This window comes from Camelina sativa, chromosome 15 (genome assembly GCF_000633955.1).
Source record: "Camelina sativa cultivar DH55 chromosome 15, Cs, whole genome shotgun sequence".
In the NCBI taxonomy this organism is placed as follows: domain Eukaryota; kingdom Viridiplantae; phylum Streptophyta; class Magnoliopsida; order Brassicales; family Brassicaceae; genus Camelina; species Camelina sativa.
Genome location: NC_025699.1, coordinates 23,812,604 through 23,830,914, shown reverse-complemented (window position 1 = coordinate 23,830,914; position 18,311 = coordinate 23,812,604). Strand labels below are relative to the sequence as shown.

General features: G+C 41.0%; 2 protein-coding genes across 2 annotated transcripts; one reads left to right on the top strand and one right to left on the bottom strand.

The window, feature by feature from the left end:
• Positions 1 to 628, bottom strand: LOC109129327 (the record flags this gene model as incomplete). The annotated part of the gene is given in 1 exon segment (XM_019237303.1): positions 1 to 628. A coding segment is annotated over 1 exon segment (161 nt), but the record flags the coding sequence as incomplete, so codon positions are not given.
• LOC104747395 lies at positions 13,384 to 14,519 on the top strand. The gene is made up of 2 exons (XM_010469023.1): positions 13,384 to 13,926; positions 14,040 to 14,519. The coding sequence occupies exons 1-2, from the start codon at positions 13,419 to 13,421 to the stop codon at positions 14,288 to 14,290; spliced, it is 759 nt and encodes a 252-aa protein (XP_010467325.1). The 5' UTR covers positions 13,384 to 13,418; the 3' UTR covers positions 14,291 to 14,519.

Genomic DNA, 18,311 nt, shown 5'->3' with positions numbered 1-18,311 from the left:
AATCGAGCCGCATCCGAATCCGTCGAAGACGAGTCAGAGGATCTTAGAGAACGAGTTCGACGGCGAACAGATCTGGTAGAGCCGCTAGATTCAGAAGTCGTCGCTCGTCGAAGGTGACTTCCGGCAGAGGGATTGGATGACGCGGATCGAGGAGAATTCATAATAAAAAGCGACGACACACTAAAAGCAATATAACAACGAGATAGAAGAAAGGAAAAATACCTGAACGACGGGAGCACCAAAAACACGAGAAGAAGATAACAAGATTAGAGAGGAAGCGATATTTATAGGGGGGGAAAGAAGAATCCAGAAACGTCATCATTGCAGCACGCGCTCAATGACGATCCAACTTCCGGACTTCACGCGCCTCAAGCACCGAACGCGACGATTCGACCCTCAACTTTGGAAATTGCACCTTCACGCGCTATTCTGTATCATCCCACGCGCAGTCCTTCGCCTAAAGACTACGAACTAGAGGCGAGGGGGGGGGACTATTGTTAGGGGTAGGTCCAACCCCAACAAAAGGGCCCGACCCAGGAAAAAGCCCATAAATATCCCTTTCGAGAGAGAAGGGTATTATGGTATTTTTCCTAGACGAACCGACACGATTCCCTATAAATACGGACGTACGGCCTGTAGAAAAGGGGATCGGAGAAAAGCAGGAGAATTCGGGTAGCAAGTACAAAAGCTTAGCTCGTCCAAGCAAAAGTCAACGGTTCTAAACTCATAGCTCGGAGAATCGACGAGATATCAGCTCGTCTACTATCCTCGTCTACCTTTGTAACCCGTTTGAGTCGCGTTGTAGCCCGTCTTTTGTGTTTCGACATCAATATAATAGAAGAGAACTTTGACCCTCTTTGACCGAACTAAACATACTAATTGTGACCAAAAGGGACATCAACAATCATGAAATGTATTCACATTGGTTTGTTGTGTGTTCAGGAGGATGCAGAGAGTAGACCAACAATGGCTTCTGTTGTTGTAATGCTCAATGCAAGTTCTTTCACTTTACCAACACCCTCGCAACCTGGTTTTTACTCGGATTATGGAGAGCCATCGCCAAGAGATAATAACACAAGTAGTATAGTATCTTTGAATAATGTTACAATCAGTGAGTTAGTTCCTCGTTAATTAGTTTGTCAAAAGACACAAATGAAAAATTTATGTTGCTTCAAAGTTTAATGTTTTACTTCATTATGTGTCACTATGTTTTCTCTTGTAAAATATTCGTTTAGCGTGTAATCCCAATTCGTATCGGTATATTGAGTAACCAAGAGCTGCATTTGTAATTAAAAAAAACCCGGTTTTAAGATTATGAAGTAGGACTGCTTCTCAATTTTGAATCTTAAATTTTCATAAGATTAAGCTTTAAGAATTTAGTGAAAGGTTTGGTTAACTGATTATTTACAATGTGAAAATGATACGTTTTGGATGTTATTCTCAAGAAAAGACAAAACGACAATGAAAGAAACTCTCTTTATTTAGAATAAGACAACGGTAACAAGTTGAGAGAAATGCTTTTGGAATCTTCCCCTCCTCCTTACAATGATTATCAAATACTCGACAATCTTCCCTCTCGCCAGACCTATTACATAAGTACTATTTCTCATATCCCTCTGCAGTAGGATAGTGACATTTATTCCTTACTAAGATAACTTGACCCTTCTATAAGGCCTACTACATCTACTGGATCCCCCTTAGTGATCTATTAGCCACTTGGGCTTTTCTTCTTCCTTTGATACTGATAGAGGATAGGAGGATGTTGGGCCTCAAATGTATCATTACCCCCGCCTTTGAAATTCACCTTGTCCTCAAGGTTGAATCCTGGAAATTGCCCCTTCATGATGCTTACCCATTCCCTTGAGCATTCGGAATCCGGTAATCCCCTCCACTTGATCAGAACTTCAGCTTGACCAGATACAAGATTCTTACGGACGTCCAACACTGCCTCTAGTTCTGCTTCCAACACTCCTTCATCCGTGAGCTGCTCAGGAAGAGATGCGGCCACAATCTGATCTCCCACCGCTCTTTTCAGCGGGGACACGTGAAATGTGGAATGAATCTTCACTGCATCAGGAAGTTTAAGGTGATAAGCTACCTTCCCCACTCTTGCTTCGATGGCATATGGTCCATAGAACCTAGCTACTAGCTTCTCGTTGGTTCTTCTGGACAAGGAACGACGTCTGAAAGGTCGCATCTTGAGATACACTTGCTCCCCTACTTCCAATTCCACTTCCCTTCGGTGTGCATCTGCCCTCTGTTTCATTCGCTGTTGAGCCTTGTGAAGATGTTCCCTGATCAACCCCAACACTGCAACTCTCTCTCTCTACTGAGTCTCCAGTTCAGCATTGGAGGTGGAGCCATTCTCGTATTTCACCAAGGTGGGAAGTTCGCGGCCGTAGACACCTTGACACACTGCCACATGCCTTCTACTATCATTCATCATACCTTCCTAGTAGAACAATTCCCCGATTATCTTATGCATTTTAAAAACGCCCCCATGCCTCCAAGCTTACCATCATCGCTGAGGAACTAGGTATCACTAGCTTCCCTTGCCTCAACAACCTCCCTTGCACCAAGGAGAACTCAGGATAGGAGTCACCCCCTTCTCGCAGATCTTTGATAATGCTCTGCAATACGGGATCCTTGTCTACCTTAGCACAAATCTCCTCTAGTTGGATGGCTGCTGGAACTAATACGGCAAACAACGACGGTACCATCTCCTTGCGGGAACAGAGCATCAGCTGCTTTGTTCTCTAACCCTGGTTTGTACTGGATATCGAAATCGAAGCCCATCAACTTTGTTAGCCACCTCTAATACTCCATGTTGATTTCTCGCTGCTCCAACAGGAATGTCAAGCTCTTTTGATTGGTCCTCACCACAAACCTCCTCCCAAGGAGATAATGCCTCCACTTCTGTATAGCGAGGACGATGGCCATGGGCTCTCGTTCATATATGGACTTGAGCTGTTGCCTATCGGTCAGAGCTTGACTGTAGTAAGCGATGGGTCTTTCCTTCTGCATAAGCACTACGCTCCATCCAAACCCTGAAGCATCAGACTCCACGACAAAGACCTCTGTAAAGTCGGGTAAAGCGAGCACTGGGACGGCTGTTATCGCTGTTCTGAGTTTGACAAAAGCCTTGGCACTCTTCTCAGTCCACTCGAACTGATCTTTTTTTAGCAAGTCCATGAGTGGTCTGGCTATCTCCCCATATCCTTGTACAAATTTTTGGTAGTATCCTGTCAGACCCAGGAATCCTTTTAACGCTTTGATGTTGGTAGGTGCCTCCCACTCTACCATGGGTTGTATCTTACTAGGATCAGCAGAGACTCCCTCCGGTGAAATCACATGTCCCAAATATGCGATTGTGGAGGTGCCAAATTGAGACTTCTTTTGGTTGGCATACAGTTGATGTTGCTGAAGCAGCTTGAGGACCTCACGGAGATGATCCTGATTCTCCTCCTTCGAGCGGCTGTAGACGAGGATGTCGTCGAAGAAGACAAGCACAAACCTCCGGAGAAAAGGACGGAACATCTCATTCATCAGGGATTGGAAAGTAGTCGGTGCATTTGTCAACCAAACAGCATAACTAAGAACTCGTAGTGGCCGTCCTGGGACCTAAAAGCGGTTTTTGGTACGTCATCTGCCTTGACCAAGATTTGATGATATCCTAAATGCAAGTCTAACTTAGAGAAGATCTTGGCACCGTGGAGCTCATCCAGCAGTTGATCAATCATCGGAATAGGAAAACTGTCCGGTACCGTGGCTTTGTTGAGAGAACGATAGTCAACACAAAATCTCCAACTGCCATCTTTCTTCTTGACCAGAAGCACCGAGCTTGAGAAGCGACTACCACTCTCACGGATGATCCCTGCTGCTAGCATCACGGCAATCTGTCTTTCTATCTCTTCCTTTTGGGCGTGTGGGTACAGAAATGGTCTCACACTGACAGGTTCACTGTCGGGTTTCAGAACGATTGAGTGTTCCTTCCCTCGAGAAGGAGGAAGTCCTTGCGGTTCTGAGAACACCCTTGAATATTCCTCCAATAGAGATTGGTAATATGCAGGAACCACATCTTCTCCTTCAGTGATCGAGGATTGCAACCCAGCATATTCCACAAATAATCCTTCTCCATCCTGTTGTACTGTCTTCCAAAGGGCCTTCAAGAAAATGACAGAGTTCTTCAAGCTAGGATCGCCCAAAAGGGTCACCCATTCACTTCCCACCATAAATGTCATTCTCTGTTCATGCCATTTCACCTTCGTGTCTCCCAGGGACTCCAACCACTGCATCCCTAAGATCACGTTCGCCTCTCCCAGCTCCAGCAGGAAAATCGTTACAAGAGTGTACCCTGGAAGCTGCAACTTCACATTTTGGCACACTTCCCCTAACCATCAGACCATTTCCCATCCTCACTCCATACCCCGCGGTATCTCTTTTACTTATTCCCATTCTCCGAGCCATTACACTGGATATGAAGTTGTGTGTGGCCTCGCTGTCGATCATAACCACCATTTCTTCTCCCTGCACTCTTCCCTATAGTTTCATGGTGCGTGGAGAGGAGATTCCGGCGGCGGAATGGATAAATATGGCCGCAAACTCGGGAACTTCGACCTTCTCTGCCTCGTAGTCCCCTTCGGCCTCTTTTCCCACAAACTCCTCATCTTCTTCGGTGGCGACCAATATCCGGAGCCCCTTGAACTGAGAACGATGTCCCAGTTGATACTTCTCGTCACACCGGAAACACAACCCTTTTGCTCGTCGATCGTTGGCTTCCGCATCTATCAGCCGTCGATACGAAGGTCGTTGCGAATCAGAGACTTTTGGATTAGGGTTAGTCCTATTTTCCCCAGTTGGCCGCGACGATGTCGTTTTGGCCTCTTGAAGAGAAGAGTTAACATTCTTGGTGTTTGACGGATTTACCCCTCCTCCTGTGTATTGGGGACCACGAGTCACCACCTTCTCTCCCATCCCGCGTTTCACCGCTCGATTTGAACTTTCTCAACAGTCGGCGGTGGTGTATCTCCTTGGTCGTTCCACTCCTCCACCATTTTTGAATAACTCATCATTTTCTTCAGGCTTCGGGGTTCGAACATCTTGACCCCTGCCCTGATTTTTGGTTTCAACCCAATCATAAAGGCCATCTCCAACACCCACTCTGAGACTTCCGGAGCATTGGATGCTAGAGCAATGAAGTCCTTGTAGTATTTTCCGGCGGACTCGTCTTGACGGAGTAACAGTAACCTCTCACCGGCCATCAGATCTTGAGTTACGGCAAAGTTTTCCAGGATTCTGTTCTTCATCTGCTCCCAGCTAAGAAAAGGATGTTTATCCATTTTGATAGACTCCTGGATGAGGATCTACTCCCAAGAACACACTTTGCAAGGTTTTGGAGAGAGATGGATGGATTGATGATGAACAATGGGTGAAAGATGCAACGGAGTGAAGAGATGGACGACGGTGGAAGGTGAGAGGTTGGTTTGCAGCGGATTGATAAAGATTAAAGGGGATCAAAATGAACTTCCAAGAGAGATGAAAAGCTCTTAGACTTCAGGCTTGATTACAACTTAGATATTACACACTAAGAAGCAAACAAGTTGAGAAGATATTACACACTTCTCAGATCAAACAAGTAAAAGAAAGGTTTTTGATTAAAATGTTTGATGAGAAACAAATGAGAGATACATGGTGCTTAAATAGAAAAGAGGGAGGACGAGGAAGAGAAGGGGAAAACCCTAGAAAACTTGCAAGTTCAAGTTCAAGCTCATGCAAGATGTCTAGGAAATTACAAAAGCAATAAATGCAAAGTTTGAATGAGAAAGAGATAGAAAATAGGCCAAGGCCTTTGTGGGGAACCTTGGACCACGAATTGGGCTGGTAAAGGGGCTTGAAAATGTTACTTAGGCCTCATCAAAAACCTTTTCAAGAAAACCCAATGGGACAAAACTTGACCAAGGGAAAAAGAGCACCAAAGTAACACTTTACCCTTTACCGAACACCTTGAGCTGTGAGCAACGTCCAAGTGGTTTGAGTCACGTCTTCTAGCTTCTTGTCCAGCTCCTTGAGTAGACCAGTGATGACTTGGTTGAACCTCTTGGACCGTGACCTTGTTATAGGACCCGCCGGGACAATCAGTGCTTCCTCCGATGCTTCCGCTGGTACAAGCTGTTCCTCCGGTGCTTCCTCTGGTTCAAGCTGGTCCTCCGGTGCTTCGTCTGGTTCAAGCTGCTCCTCAGGTTCGTGTGGTTTGGTTGAGCTGTCCATGGTCTCATCATCCTCTCTCACTTGAAAAGGATTTGACCTCAAATCCGAATTATCTGCACAATAAGGAAGAAGATCAGAAACGTTGAAACTGCCACTAACTTTGTACTTACCTTGGAGGTCGAGTTGGTAGGCATTGTTGTTGATTCTTTTGAGCACTGTGAATGGTCCATCAATCCTCGGCATTAGTTTGGATGCTCGCTCGTCTGGGAAACGCTCCTTCCTAAGATGAACCCACACTTGATCACCCTCATTGAAGATGACCTCTCTACGCCCTTTGTTTGCATATTTCTCATACAGCTTCGTCCGGGCCTCCAAATTCTCCTTAGCCTTTTTGTGAACCTGTTTAACTAAATCGGCCTTTTTCTTGCCATCAAGACTTGTTCTCACACTCAAAGGTAAAGGCATTAGATCCAAAGGAGAAGTGGGGTTGAACCCATAAACAATTTCAAATGGAGAAAACTTAGTCGCAGAATGCATAGAATGATTATAAGCAAATTCTACATGCGGCAAGCAATCCTCCCAAGTCTTAAGGTTCTTTTTGATAAGCACACGCAATAATGTAGACAAGGTTCTATTGACAACTTCAGTTTGACCATCTGTTTGCGGTTGACATGTAGTGGAGAAAAAGCAACCTAGTTCCTAGCTTAGACCACAAAGTTTTCCAAAAATAACTAAGGAACTTAGTATCACGATCAGAAACTATGGTCTTAGGTATGCCATGCAAANAACTCCAAAGTGACCCATTAGACCACCACCATGAGCTTCCCTTAGAAATAATTCTCGCAAAGAAGAGTGAGGCACACAAAGTCTATTTTCAAGAACAAATAACCCTCATGGCGATAATATTTTCCAAAAGCAAACTTCTCACAAGATTGAATATTTTGCTAAAATCAGAATCATCAGCATACAAGTCCTTTATTTGCTCAAAACCCAACAATCTTGCATCTAAAGAAGTAAGCAAAACATACCTGCGAGATAATGCGTCGGCAACGACATTATCCTTACCTTTTTTGTACTTGATAACATATGGGAACGTTTCAATGAATTTGACCCACCGCGCATGACGTTTGTTGAGCTTTTGTTAACCCTTTAGGTGCTTAAGAGACTCGTGGTCAGTATGAATGACAAACTCCTTCGGCCAGAGATAGTGTTGCCACGTTTGTAGGGCTCGGACCAAAGCGTAAAGCTCTTTGTCGTAGGTCGGATAATTGAGTGTCGCTCCTCCTAGCTTCTCACTGAAGAACGCTATGGGCTTATGATCCTGCATCAAAACAGCTCCAATGCCTATCCCTGAGGCATCACACTCAATTTCAAAAGTTTTCATAAAATTTGGAAGAATTAAAACAGGGGAATTAGTGAGCTTCTCTTTCAAGGCCTGGAAGGCATTTTCCTATGCTGCTTCCCATTTGAAACCAACGTCCTTTTTAATCACTTCCGTGAGTGGGGCGGCAATAGTGCTGAAGTCCTTGACAAACCGTCGGTAGAACCCTGCTAGGCCATGAAAACTCCTCACCTCGCTCACATTGGTAGGACTTGGCTAATCTCTGATTGCCTTGACTTTCTCCTCATCTACCTTGATTCCATCTGCACTCACAACAAAGCCTAGGAAAACAAGATTATCTGTGCAAAAGGTGCACTTCTTATAGTTCACATAAAGTTTTTCCTTGCGAAGCAAATCCAAAACAAGTCTAAGATGCATGACATGATCTTCTAAGTTCTTGCTATAAACCAAAATGTCATCAAAATAGACCACAACAAATACACCAATATGCTTCCTAAGGACATGATTCATCAATCTCATGAAAGTGCTAGGCGCATTAGTTAACCCAAACGGCATGACTAACCATTCATATAACCCTTGTTTGGTTTTAAAAGCCGTTTTCCACTCATCACCTTCTTTCATACGGATTTGATGATATCCACTTTTAAGATCAATCTTAGAAAAGATGCTAGAGCCATGCAATTCATCAAGCATATCATCTAATCTAGGGATAGGATGGCGATACTTAACCGTTATATTGTTGATTGCTCGGCAGTCCATGCACATTCGCCAACTCCCATCTTTCTTTGGTACTAGTAATACTGGAGCGGCACATGGACTCATGCTTTCTCGAATATGTCCTTTGTCCATCAGCTCGTTCACTTGTCTTTCAAGCTCCTTTGTTTCGGTTGGGCTGGTGCGATAGGCTGGTCGGTTCGGTAAAGCGGCTCCTGGCACAAAGTCGATTTGATGTTCGATTCCTCGGATTGGTGGCAGACCAATGGGATTATCCTCCAGAAACACGTCCTTAAAATCTTGCAAAACCGACTCAATCTCACTCGGTAGCACCGGTACGGGGTTAGTAGAACAAGCAAGTGTCTCTTTATAAACAAAAAGTAAACTATTGTGACTTACCTTGCTCTTACCCTTGTTATCGGATGGTTCAGTTTGTTTGGCGGTTCGCTGTTTCATGCTCAGCTGATCAAGATAGACCTCATGCGGCGTCATGGGAATGAGAGTCGTCTTGCGGCCATTGTGTTCAAAGGTGTGTCGGTTGGTGAAGCCATCATGGTGAACTTGTCGGTCTGATTGCCATGGACGTCCAAGAAGAATGTGGCTAGCGTCCATCGGAAGTATGTCACACATGATTTCGTCCTGATACTTACCAATTGAAAGCGGCACCTTGACTTGCTCCTTGACGGACATCTCACCTTTTTCGTTGAGCCATTGAAGCGCATATGGTTTTGGATGTTTGAGAACTTCTAAGCCAAGCTTTTCCACCATAGTCCTGCTTGCAACATTAGTACAACTACCACCATCGATAATCAAACTACATACCTTGTCTTTGACAATACATCGCGTGTGGAACAAGTTTTCTCTTTGCGCTTGCTCCTCTGACTTGGTTAGGACACTCAACGATCTCCTAGCAACAAGCAGCTCTCCTTTAGCTGGGGCTTCCAAACCCTCTTCCACAGAGTCGTTTTCCGAACGCTCTTCTTCAGACTCTACCTCGCCATTATCTTTAAGAACCATGATCCTTTTGTTGACACATTCGCTTGCGTAATGCCCAAGTCCTTGACACTTAAAGCAACGAATATCCCTTGTCCTTGTGATCACTCCCTTACCCTTACCTTTCAGGTCTGACTCAAATGGCTTTGGTTTGACGAATGGCTTGTAGTCCTTCTGGTAGCCGGGCTTGTCCTCCTTTTGATAACTTGACTTACCTGAGCTGTAGCTGGTCTTAGCGGTGCTGTAGCTGGATCGAGAGTTCTTCCTCTTGATTTGTTGTTCAAACATGACTGCTTTGTGAAGCATCTCCTCAATTTCTACATAGTGTTGGGTTTCTAGACGGTCTTGGATTTCGCGGTTAAGACCTCCCATGAATCACGACATCATAGTTTCTCCATCTTCATGAGCATCAGCTCTTAGCAATAGGGTTTCCATTTCCTTGAAGTACTCTTCGACAGTCTTGCTTCCTTGAGCTAAGTTCCTCAAATGTTGATGAAGATCGCGGTGATAATAACTCGGCACAAATCTCCTTCGCATGACGGTTTTCAGCTGGTTCCATGTATCGATCGGCATGTCTCCGGTACGTCTGCGGCTGGTAACAAGCTGATCCCACCAACTTAGAGCATAGTCGTAGAACTCGGTTGCGGCAAGTTTAACTTTGTTGACCTCGGTGACCTCTTGACAAACAAACACTAACTCGATTTTCTGTTCCCACTCCAAGTAGGTATTCGGGTTGCTGGTTCCGTGACAAGCTGGGATCTTGCACTTAAGACCTCCTAACGGATCTCTTGGTACTGGACGTTCACGTCGACGCCTCCGCTGACTGCTGTGTGAAGAACCGTGGCTATAGTACTGCCTGGTTTCATCGTCTTGCCTTGGTTCCTCCTGCTTCTGCCTTTGACGCTGATTCGCTTCCGGGTTGGGTTGATTCAAGTGTAGAGCGCCAAGTCTAGCATCAAGCATGGTTGTCATAGCTGTGGTGACTGACTTAAGGATCTTCCTTTCAAGACTGGATGTAGATGACTCTTCCTCTTCTGATGTCACCATGGTACCTGAAAAGAAAAACAAAGATCCACAAGTAAATAGTTCCAAAAACACGTAAATGAAAAAAGATCTGGGAAAATTATGCAAACGAATCCAAAAATTCTCAAATCAATTTTCAAAAATAGTAGACTCGTTCCCGGTTCTAAAACAGTTGAGTTTATAATTTTTGAACAAGTAAAACATTTTATAAAACTCTTGCAAGATGAAACGATAGATCTGAAAAAAATAAAAAGTGACGATTGGAATTTCAAAACCTGGTTACAAAGTGGCTCTGATACCACATGATAGACTCCTGGATGAGGATCTACTCCCAAGAACACACTTTGCAAGGTTTTGGAGAGAGATGGACGGATTGATGATGAACAATGGGTGAAAGATGCAACGGAGTGAAGAGATGGACGACGGTGGAAGGTGAGAGGTTGGTTTGCAGCGGATTGATAAAGATGAAAGGGGATCGAAATGAACTTCCAAGAGAGATGAAAAGCTCTTAGACTTCAGGCTTGATTACAACTTAGATATTACACACTAAGAAGCAAACAAGTTGAGAAGATAATACACACTTCTCAGATCAAACAAGTAAAAGAAAGGTTTTTGATTAAAATGTTTGATGAGAAACAAATGAGAGATACATGGTGCTTAAATAGAAAAGAGGGAGGACGAGGAAGAGAAGGGGAAAACCCTAGACAACTTGCAAGTTCAAGTTCAAGCTCATGCAAGATGTCTAGGAAATTACAAAAGCAATAAATGCAAAGTTTGAATGAGAAAGAGATAGAAAATGGGCCAAGGCCTTTGTGGGGAACCTTGGACCACGAATTGGGCTGGTAAAGGGGCTTGAAAATGTTACTTAGGCCTCATTAAAAACCTTGTCAAGAAAACCCAATGGGACAAAACTTGACCAAGGGAAAAAGAGCACCAAAGTAACACTTTACCCTTTACCGAACACCTTGAGCTGTGAGCAACGTCCAAGTGGTTTGAGTCACGTCTTCTAGCTTCTTGTCTAGCTCCTTGAGTAGACCAGTGATGACTTGGTTGAACCTCTTGGACCGTGACCTTGTTATAGGACCCGCCGGGACAATCAGTGCTTCCTCCGATGCTTCCGCTGGTACAAGCTGTTCCTCCGGTGCTTCCTCTGGTTCAAGCTGGTCCTCCAGTGCTTCCTCTGGTTCAAGCTGCTCCTCAGGTTCGTGTGGTTTGGTTGAGCTGTCCATGGTCTCATCACCTTTCCCTACGGTACCAAGTGAGGGCGTCACTGGAAAACATACCCTCATCGTTCTCAGCTTCTCTTCCCCCGTATACTCGCCGAGTTCGAAGTGTTGTTCCACCCGGTTCACCCAACCTTCTGCATCATCTCCCTCGAACAGAGCAACTCAATATTCCGGTTGAGTAGCTCCCTTCTCTCCGGCGACGTGTTTCTTGACTGTGTTGGCTTTGAAGTCCGCGTCACACTCTGGCTTCCAGGATGAGATGGTCCTTCCTCGAGGTTTAACTCCACTCCAGAGACCTAGGTTTCCTCCTCCGCCTTTTGTTCTGGCTCCCACGGTTTCCGGTCTTCCCCCATCATCCTCTTTTCCAGACGCTCCAAGACATCCAGCTTGGACATCTGTCCAGGACGTCGAGTTTGCACAACTGCTTTTTCATCTCCTTAACGTCATTTTCCATCACTGATACTTGTTGGATCTCCTTCTGAAGGTTCTCCACTACCTTCTCAAGCTCTTCCATCTTCTTTGCTGGTGGCATTTTCAATGTTTTCCCAGAAAAAATCTCGCTCTGATACCAATTTGATACGTTTTGGATGTTATTCTCAATAATAGACAAAACGACAATGAAAGAAACTCTCTTTATTTAGAATAAGACAACGGTAACAAGTTGAGAGAAATGATTTTGGAGTCTCTCCCCTTTCCCTTACAATGTTTACCAAATACTCGACAATCTTCCCCCTTGCCCGGCCTACTACATAAGTACTACTTCTGATATCTCTACCCCACACCAAAGAACCGTTACAGACTCTGCAGTAAAATAGTGACATTTATTCCTTATTAAGATAACTTGACCCTCCCACAAGGCCCACTACATTTACTGGATCCCCCTTAGTGATCTATTAGCCACTTGGACTTTTTTTTCTTTAATATTGATAGAGGATAGGAGGATGTTGGGCCTCAAATGTATCAGAAGATGAGGCTGATTCTCTTAAAATGGATCTTAATTCTCATCTTCCATACATCAAGATTCAAGAGAAATATGAAGGTGAGAATGTATGTGAACTGTGAAGTTGTTTGTATTGAACTTTTGGTAATTTAATTCGAAAAAATCCCATAAACCCCTATCTTTGTTTATATACATTTTTTGATAAATTTGTATATTTTTTTGCTTGTAGTGAAATGAGAAAAGATACAAGAATATTACCTACTTTCTCAAAATTTATATAAATATGTTTTATACAAGAATATGTTTTATGTCTGCTTTGTTGAAATTATCTTTGTAATTTAATTTAATTTTAAAATGTTAAGTAACTTAAATTTTTATGCAAGTTGAATGTTTATTTTTGTTCTGACCAAACATGTCCTCAATCACAAGATCCACAACAGATACTTTGAGCTTTTATGTTAAATCATCTTATCGTCACTAAAACGTAACTCTATAGGAAGACAAATTAATGCTGAAAAAGACTTTATGTAATAATTTATGTTTTGATTCGTCAACGTTAATTAGCTCAAGTAGCAACGAAAAGCAAAGAAGATTTTTTCCCACATTGAAAATTCATTGACGTACAAGTCAACGCTCTTCCACTAAACAAGTCCAATGCATTTTTCCTTAAGAATCATCTCATTTTAGTTGGTTTCTCACTTCTATTCCCTTTTTAAATCTATTTTATTATCAGCTGTAATTCAAACATCTACGGCCGTACCTTACTTTTTTCACTCATGTAAAATGAATGTAACATTGTGTGCCAAATTGTTATCAAATATTTTAAAGAAAAAGGTGACTAAAAATCTCACGTTTTCGGCAGTTTGGCACCATCTCTGTCATATCTCCTCCTATAAATAACCAATCCCTAAACTTTCAAAAGAACACCAACACAATCACTTATCAAATAACTAATAACCCATAAGAAGAAACGATGGTGCATTCTCGTTTTTTAAACCTTGTTTTAGTCCTAGTGACCGTTGCCTCTTTGTTCACTACATTTGCTGAGGCCAATAGAGGATTTGGCTGGGGTTGGGGTGGTGGCTCAAACAATTCAAATGGTTCAGGTTCAAACTCGAGGTCTGGATGGAATTGGGGTTGGGGGCATGGCTCCAACTATTCAAGTGGCTCAGGTTCAACCCCAGCGTCAGGATGGGGTTGGGGCTCTAGTAGAAATGGTTCAGGTTGGGGTTGGGGTTGGGGTGGGATTCCCAACAATACTCACAACTCCGGATCTGACGGCTCAGGTTGGGGCATGGGTCCTAACAACAATTACAGCTCGGGTTCACGCTGGGGTTATGGAGGTCATTCAAAAACATTTAATGCCACCTACAACGCACCTAGAAAGATCATAGTCGGTGGAGACAAAGAGTGGACTTACGGTTTTAATTACGCCGACTGGGCTTCTAAGACTGCTCCATTCTTTCTCAATGACATACTTGGTGAGCCATTTTTCTTTTCGACATAATCTCACATCTTTTAGGGAATGCATATACTTTTGCATGCATATAAAGTTTGACTAAAAAATACTAATGATATGATCATCCGAGTGCAGTTTTCAAATACAACCCACCAGCCCCATTCACGCACAGCGTCTACTTGCTTCCGAACCCATCGAGCTATGAAAAGTGTGACGTGAAGAAAGGCAAAATGCTTGCGTCCCCGAAACAAGGTGCTGGAAATGGCTTTGAGTTTGTTCTAAAACAGATGAAGCCTTACTACATTTCGTGCGGCGAGCATGAAGGTGCTCACTGCAACAACGGTACCATGAAGTTCACCATCATGCCCATGCTTCCCCGTTGGTAATTTGGTAATCCAAGTCCAACATTAGTTTTTCATTTGGTTGTTGTGTTATCAATAAATGAGATTACCATTATTTATGTGTTACAATATTTACATTTTGTTGGGATTGTTTGTGGTTTTGCTTTATGTTTTTATTATGAGATCGCCATTGTTTGTACACTACAATATTTTTGTGGTAAAAAAAGGGCACCGTTTGGTATTTTTATGACAAAATATGACAAATTGTAATATTTATTTAGGGTTGACAAGGTTTACCATATCAGCAAATGGAGTAAGAATCGTTCCTTATCAATCAAATATGACTAGATTCTCCAAATATGTTTGTGGAGTTAATTTGTTAAAGCCCAAGATTGTGACCCATTACAAGTTCAATAGAAGCACATAAATCCATGTTTCGTAGCCCATGTAATTAGGTTATTCTAGCAACTATATATTAACATGTTATGATCATCAATTAAAGTAATTAGGGTTGCCGGCATCTCTCTTTTCTTTCTTCTTCAATTCTTCTTCATATAGTTTGGCTAAAAGATTATCTTCATAAGATTATACGTGATTACAAAAACGATATATCACTATATTAATTCTATCTATTGACTTGTACATTGAAACATTGATTTCGACCTATGAGTTGGTATTAAAGCTTCTATATTGAAGCTCTGATACCAAAATGTAGCACAAGATCAAAGCTTCAAGGTACAAGTCAATTTGGTAGAGAGAAAAATTTACCTATAATTTTTACCTTTTTTAATTTTGGTGCATTCAGTTCCTAATTTTATTCAACTTCATAATGTTCTGTTCTGATACGACTCTTTTGAAGGTTTCTATAGCTAAATAGTTATATCTTCAACCTTGGCAGATTTTGCAGCTTCAATATATATTTAGAAAATATATATGGCTAATCCGTTAATGGTTTATATGCATGCAAAGACTCTTATGCCGTAATCTGATCGTCAATATGTATTTAGAGAACAAAAACGTTTAGAAATAATTTATAAATATTCACTCAGTTTATCTCGTGTTAAAGTTTTTTTCTTCTTTTTCTTTCCTTGATCTTTTGTGGATCCAGTTTGAACTCACACATAATGGAATTATGCAAATACCAAAGATACGACTTTCTTTAGTTTCATTTAATTTATTAGTATGTAAACAACTGAGCGATATGGTAATCTCCAAACCAAAACTACTCGGCTCTGCTTACCCTCAACTCTTGTCTTCAATAGCTTAACTTTTTTTTTTTATCATATGGTAACTATATCAAAATTACGAAACATTTAAACATATAAATTTATAGAATTAAGACCTTCATTATTTCATTTTCATGGGAGACAAGAAAATTCTAAACAAACTCAAAAATTATATTATATATAATTATTATTGACTTATTGGAACTGTGTTATTAAGCAAATATAAACAAACTCATCTAGTTTAAAGTTTAAACCTAAAATAGGAAAATTTGCATCCACACATACTTTCTCCAACTTTAATAACAAACACACTTATTTATGTTATTTCTATACTTTTCTGAGCTCTCTCTCTCTGCTATTTGGAGAATCTGCCAACAAATAGCAAACTTCATCCTCTCTTTTCTGGACCATATAAATAGCAAACACCGCCGGATTGGTATAAGGAGAAAGAGATATATACTTAAGGAGGATGAAGTTTGCTATTTACTCGCCTTAAGATGTTAACTTCTGTATTTTCTCATATGTTTCTTGTTTCACTAAAATTGTAAAAAATGATATGGACAAGTTTAAAGGGATTTTCTTTTTACTTCTTTCTTTTGGGTTATTAACCATTTTGTGTGTAATTGTGTATATGAAGCAAAAGTAGAGGCAAATGTATAAAATCTAAACATCTTATTCAACTATATCGTCTTTACTTGGAGTAAAGCTTTGTATCATATAAAATTTAGATTAAGAAGGAAAAAACCTAAAAACGGATTGCATTAGATGTGAGTGAGGAGAGTAATGGCCAAAATGATGATGATGGTTGATGGAAACCATATTACCAAATCCATGATAAGCAATCCATAATGCAAATTCCAATAATACATGGACTTGATCACCCTCTTCTCCACCTACTTTGTATGCTTTCATCAATACTTTTTCACCATCTACAGTTGCTCTCATTGATGACCATCATCATCTACTTTGTATGTCGACAAGCTAATGACCATATGGTAAGATTTTTGTTGAATCAACACATGGCCCTGGCGGCGAAACTTCATGGAGAGTTGTTGGTCAACTTTTTATGGACTAATTACTATGGTTATTTTTTTTCCGACATGGATACATTGTTTTTTTTGTTGTAACGGTCACATAAACGTATTTTTTGATGCAAGAAAAAAAAGATTTCATGTGTTCAAGATTTCTTGAATGGTTTATAGTTCAAAATTTATGTTTAGATTTTAGTGTCTAGGGTTTAGGGTTTAAGATTTAATTTTTTGGGTATAATGTTTAGGGTTTAAATGTTTATGATTTAAGGTTTAATGTTTAGGATTAATGATTTCGGGTTTAGGTTCTCTTGTTGCAACCTCGAGCCCATAGCCCAATATTTTTCCTTTTAACTTTAACACCTTGATTATATGGTTATAGTTTGGTGGATATGTTTTGATGTTCATAAAACAAAAAAAAAAACAAAATGTTTTGATGCAAACAATAGTAAATTTCACTGAGTGGTGTTGTTCAAGTATTTCTACATTTTGTACTGTGAGGATTATGTGAGTGTCTCCATGGCCCTAGCTGTAACAACCCGTCCCGTGGACCCTACTAGTTTCCGCTAACTTGCCCCTATAGGCCCTAAGCTGGCCCTGCAGGGCATCGATCCTAACCCCTCACCGTCACGAGTAGGTTATTGGTGCGTCAGACGTTCCTTGAACCCTGGTCCCCACCCTTTAACAACCTTCCACAGGACAAGCTGTCACCAATTGATCTGCAGGTCAATTGGTGACAGCTTGTCCTGTGGGAAAGTTGTTAAAGGGTGGGGACTAGGGTTCGAGGAACGCCCGGCGCACCAATAACCTACTGGTAAATTTGGATGTGAGTTCCTTTTCACGGTGAGGGGTTAGGATCGATGCTCTGCACTATGAGGACAAGCTAGCGGGGGCTAGTGGGGTCCACAGGACGGGTTTTCACTCTAGCGGCAAAGCTTCATGGAGAGGTGTTGGTCAAGTTTTTATGGACTAATTAATATGGTTATATCAATTTTTTTCCGACATAGATACATTGGTTTTTTTGGTTGTAACAATCATATGAACGTAATTTTTGAAGTAAGAAAAAAAAAATTCATGTTTCAAGATTTATGTTTAGATTTTATTATTTAGGGTTAGGGTTTTAGGTTTATGATATATGGTTTAGGGTTTAAGATTTAGGGTTTAGATTTACGCAAATCTCCCTTTACCATAACACATCTTTTTTTTATGAAATAATTTTTGATATGTTTTTATATGATTAAAAATAAGTAAATATCTATTAACAATACTGTAAATGGTTACTGAACAAATGTTCAACTAAAAATGAATAGTGTATAATATACTAATACAATAAAAAAAAATATAGCAATATAATAGAAAAACTCTATAATAGAGGTGAGTTTTACTCCAACACAGTTCTAAAATAGAGATTGCTTTTTTCCTGTAGAAACTCTATTTTTTCCTTTATAAATAGAAAAAATATTATAATCTCTATTTTACAGATGAGAATAGAGATGGATTGGAGCAAATTTTCCTGTAAAATAAATCTCTATACTTTCTCTATTTATTGAGGAAAAAATAGAAGTGGATTGGAGATGTTTTACTATATAAACTAGATTAAGACCCGTACTAGAGCACGAGTTGAAATTCATTTTATTTATATTGTATTTTTTATATAAAATATAATTTATGTTATTGTTTTTAAAAGTTTTTTTTGGATAAAACATTATGCAATAAAATCATATGCTAAATATGAAGGCTTGAAAAAAACACATATTTTGTAAGTTTTATATTGTTAATGATTCTAGATAAGTACCAGTACTATAACACTGG

What these genes read in the sequence shown, in the direction of transcription:
- LOC104747395 (XM_010469023.1), top strand. Translation starts at nt 13,419, where the DNA reads ATGGTGCATTCTCGTTTTTTAAACCTTGTTTTAGTCCTAGTGACCGTT. An exon ending in CTTTCTCAATGACATACTTG is followed by an intron (nt 13,927 to 14,039) that starts GTGAGCCATTTT and finishes ATCCGAGTGCAG; the next exon opens with TTTTCAAATACAACCCACCA.